The sequence below is a fragment of the Cebus imitator genome, unplaced genomic scaffold (genome assembly GCF_001604975.1).
Source record: "Cebus imitator isolate Cc_AM_T3 unplaced genomic scaffold, Cebus_imitator-1.0 Scaffold119, whole genome shotgun sequence".
Lineage (NCBI taxonomy): Eukaryota > Metazoa > Chordata > Mammalia > Primates > Cebidae > Cebus > Cebus imitator.
Genome location: NW_016107434.1, coordinates 5,051,077 through 5,054,715, shown reverse-complemented (window position 1 = coordinate 5,054,715; position 3,639 = coordinate 5,051,077). Strand labels below are relative to the sequence as shown.

Here is a 3,639-nt window from a genome sequence, read left to right as displayed (position 1 = left end):
GAGGCCATTGTAAGGCTACTTACTGGCCTAATTCCAATATTGTTGTGTCTCAAGGAATAGAGAGACCTGAAGAAATTGAGAAAGATAAGGGCAGAGTAGTTTGGTGGAGCAGTTAGAAACAATATTTATCAATTGTCTGCCATTCTACATGAGCACAGTTTGTGGTGACCCAAAATAATTAAAATAGTAACATAAAAGACTACTGGTTACAGATTAAAGAACATGTATAACAATAATAATAAAATTTGAAATAAATATTTTGGGAATTACCAAAATGTGACACAGAGACATAAAGTGAGCACATGCTGTTGGAATAGTGGCGCCAGCAGACTTGCTGGACCTAGGGTTGTCAGCAATCTCAGTTTATACCCTCAGTTTATAAAACATTGAATAACTGCAAAGCACAATATATTGAAACATAATAAAAGGAGGTATGCTTGTATATTAAAAAGAAATTGTTTTTAATAAATTTAGATATTTTATTTCATGTATAATTAGCTTTTGATTTGTGTATGTGTGTGTGTGTGTGTGTGTGCGTGCTCACTTAATTTTTTTTGTTTGCTTGTTTGGTTTAGAACCGTAGAAAAGCTTTCATAAATTACTTCAGAAATATAGAACAATGTAATTCTTTATTTTCTAAATCTTGTATTCCTTATATATTTGGATAACATAAACTCAAGAAGTGCAGGTGCAGAATACTATAATAATAAAAGGCAAAAATAATAGCAATTAGTATCTAATCTTCATATGTGAACAAATTAGTAAGAAAGTCAAGATCCATTAATAAGAGTATTATCTGATGGAATAAGACAATAGAAAATGGAACTTGGACTTCTTCAAATGTTTTGTAATTATTGCATATCTATAGAAATATTGTTTCAAAGCGATATAATACATAAGCTAATCTCAAATTTTAAATATTGCTGTATTGATATTTTTAAAATTATATATCTCATATCATCAACTATTATCAACTAATAGAAATAAGAAAATATTGATTTTAACTGTGACTTATTTTTTAATTCTCTTTGTATGTGAAGAACTTCTGAAACCTTTCTGAGTTGAGTAAATGGATTTTAAAAATGGATCTCTAGTGACTGAGTTTATTTTACTAGGATTTTCTGGACGATGGGAACTTCAAATTTTCTTCTTTGTGACATTTTCCTTGATCTATAGTGCTACTGTGGTGGGAAACATTCTCATTATGGTCACAGTGACATGTAGTTCAACCCTTCATTCTCCCATGTACTTTTTCCTTGGAAATGTGTCTCTCCACTGCCACAACACCCAAGATGATCATAGATTTGCTCACTGAACACAAGGCCATCTCTGTGTGGGGCTGCATGATCCAGATGTTCTTTATGCACTTATTTGGGGGTGCTGAGATGACACTTCTGATAATCATGGCCTTTGACAGGTATGTAGCCATATGTAAACCCCTGTACTACAGGATAATCATGAGCCACAGGCTGCTAAAGGGGTTTGTGACACTTTCATGGATAATTGGTTTTATACACACCATGAGCCAGATAGTTTTAACAGTGAACTTGCCTTTCTGTGGCCACAATGTCATAAACAACATATTTTGTGATCTTCCCCTCGTGATCAAGCTTGCTTGCGTTGAAACATACACCCTGGAATTATTTGTCATTGCTGACAGCGGGCTGCTCTCTTTTACCTGTTTCATCCTCTTGCTTGTTTCTTACATTGTCATCCTGGTCAGTGTACCAAAAAAATCTTCAGATGGGCTCTCCAAGGCTCTGTCCACATTGTCTGCCCACATTATTGTGGTCACTCTGTTCTTTGGACCCTGTATTTTTATCTATGCCTGGCCATTCAGTAGTTTGGCAAGTAATAAAACTCTTGCTGTATTTTATACGGTTATCACACCCTTACTCAATCCAATTATTTACACTCTGAGAAATAAGAATATGCAAGCGGCCATGAGAAAATTATGGCTCCAACATGTTAGCTCTGCACAGAACTTCTAGATGTTAGCACTGTATAATTAACTTTTAAATACTATGATAAGATAGTTTGAATAGATTATGTATAATGTATCATTTCACTTTTCTTATGTTGTAATCATAATCAATATAAACAATACTAAATTAAATTTTACGTTTAAGACTTTTTTAATAAACCTAAGGATAATTAGAGATCTGCAGCAAAATAGACATAAAAATAGACATAAATAGACATAAAAAGATTATTGAATATTTTAATGATATACATGCAATATTTCATTACTAAGAAACAACTGCAAATGAATATATAAATATTTTGAGATTATTTTAATGTATATTGATAATTAATGTTATTCTATTAAATGAGGTACCATGAACATGTCATAAATTAAATAACGTTAATGAGAAAAACAATTCTAATTTCTTGAATCAATGGAGGCAAAAAACAAGAATGAGTCCACAAATTGAACAGTACAGTGATTATAAGATGCCAGAAGAAAAAAGGCCAATGGAAGAACAATTTCAATAGAATTACAAAGAATAGTCCTTGAAACCAAATGTTCTGAGGAATGTAAGTATACACAGCTGACTTTCAAACTTCAATAAATAAAAGTAAAAGCAAAAGCCTTTTTATTTTGTGTAATACACCATGTAGCTTTACCTTTCTAAGGGCTTTACATAAAATTACAGCTATATTTTCTTCTGTTAGAATTCTAACCCTTTTTGCAGTTACAATCTAAATCTGATGTTTGTGCATGTTGGAGAGGGAAGTGAGAAGTGTATTCAAAATTTGAAATAGTATGCATTGATGGTTAAGCTTACATATTTTCTCTTAATGAAAGACACGATCATTTCTTGCTTGTGCTAGGTGATAGAGCTTTGTAACTAATCCTAAGACGGTTACATAAATCCTTCCCTCTATTCAATGCATTCTCTACAAGTAGCCAGAGTGAGATTATACAAATGTAATTCTCAATTAAACTATTAAAACTATTTTATGGCATGAAGACTTAGGTTCGAATTCTTAACTGGCCTTCATAACATGGCATGCTTCTGGAATTTTACTCCAATCTCTTATTTTCCATAATAGTAGAGTTACATTGTCCTTTTTTCAAGTTCTCCAAAACACCAGACATCTTGTTAACTAAGGACTTTTTCTAAACTCTTCCCTTTACTTAAAATAAAATAATCTTTCATCTCCTCTTCATCCAGCTAACAAGCTCTCAGAAGACCCAGATGAAATATTATATTTTAGATCACTTTTCCTACATGTTCTTGGCCAATTTAGATTTCCCTGTTTTACTCATTTATGGCATACTACAATTCCATCCTTCTCATATATTATGGTAATTATTGCTTGTGTAATTATAGATTAATATGTGCTTTGTTTTAGCCTGTGAGTTCTATAGATGTCAAGCACCTAGAACAGATTGATACATAGTAGTTCATACATATTGAAAAAAGAAAAGTAGGTCATACATATTGAAATAACTATATTCTAGAATTATAATATTCGATTTAACTTACTACTATGGAGAACATCACAATAAATATTTGTTTTACAAGGTATTCTTTACCATGAGATGTGATATGTTGAGAAGATAAGTACACAAGGCATATGGTACTCATATATTTCCCTAATGAAATTACAGGAATTAGAGCTCTGTAATTA

The 3,639-nt window shown here is 31.8% G+C and overlaps 1 protein-coding gene across 1 annotated transcript; it reads left to right on the top strand.

Annotated features, from left to right (window-relative positions):
* The first annotated feature begins 1,069 nt into the window (after nucleotides 1-1,069).
* On the top strand, nucleotides 1,070-1,991 carry LOC108311947 (olfactory receptor 4L1-like). Its single transcript, XM_017539606.1, is given in 2 exon segments — nucleotides 1,070-1,263; nucleotides 1,265-1,991. Coding segments are annotated over 2 exon segments (921 nt in total).
* Nucleotides 1,992-3,639: the final 1,648 nt, after the last annotated feature.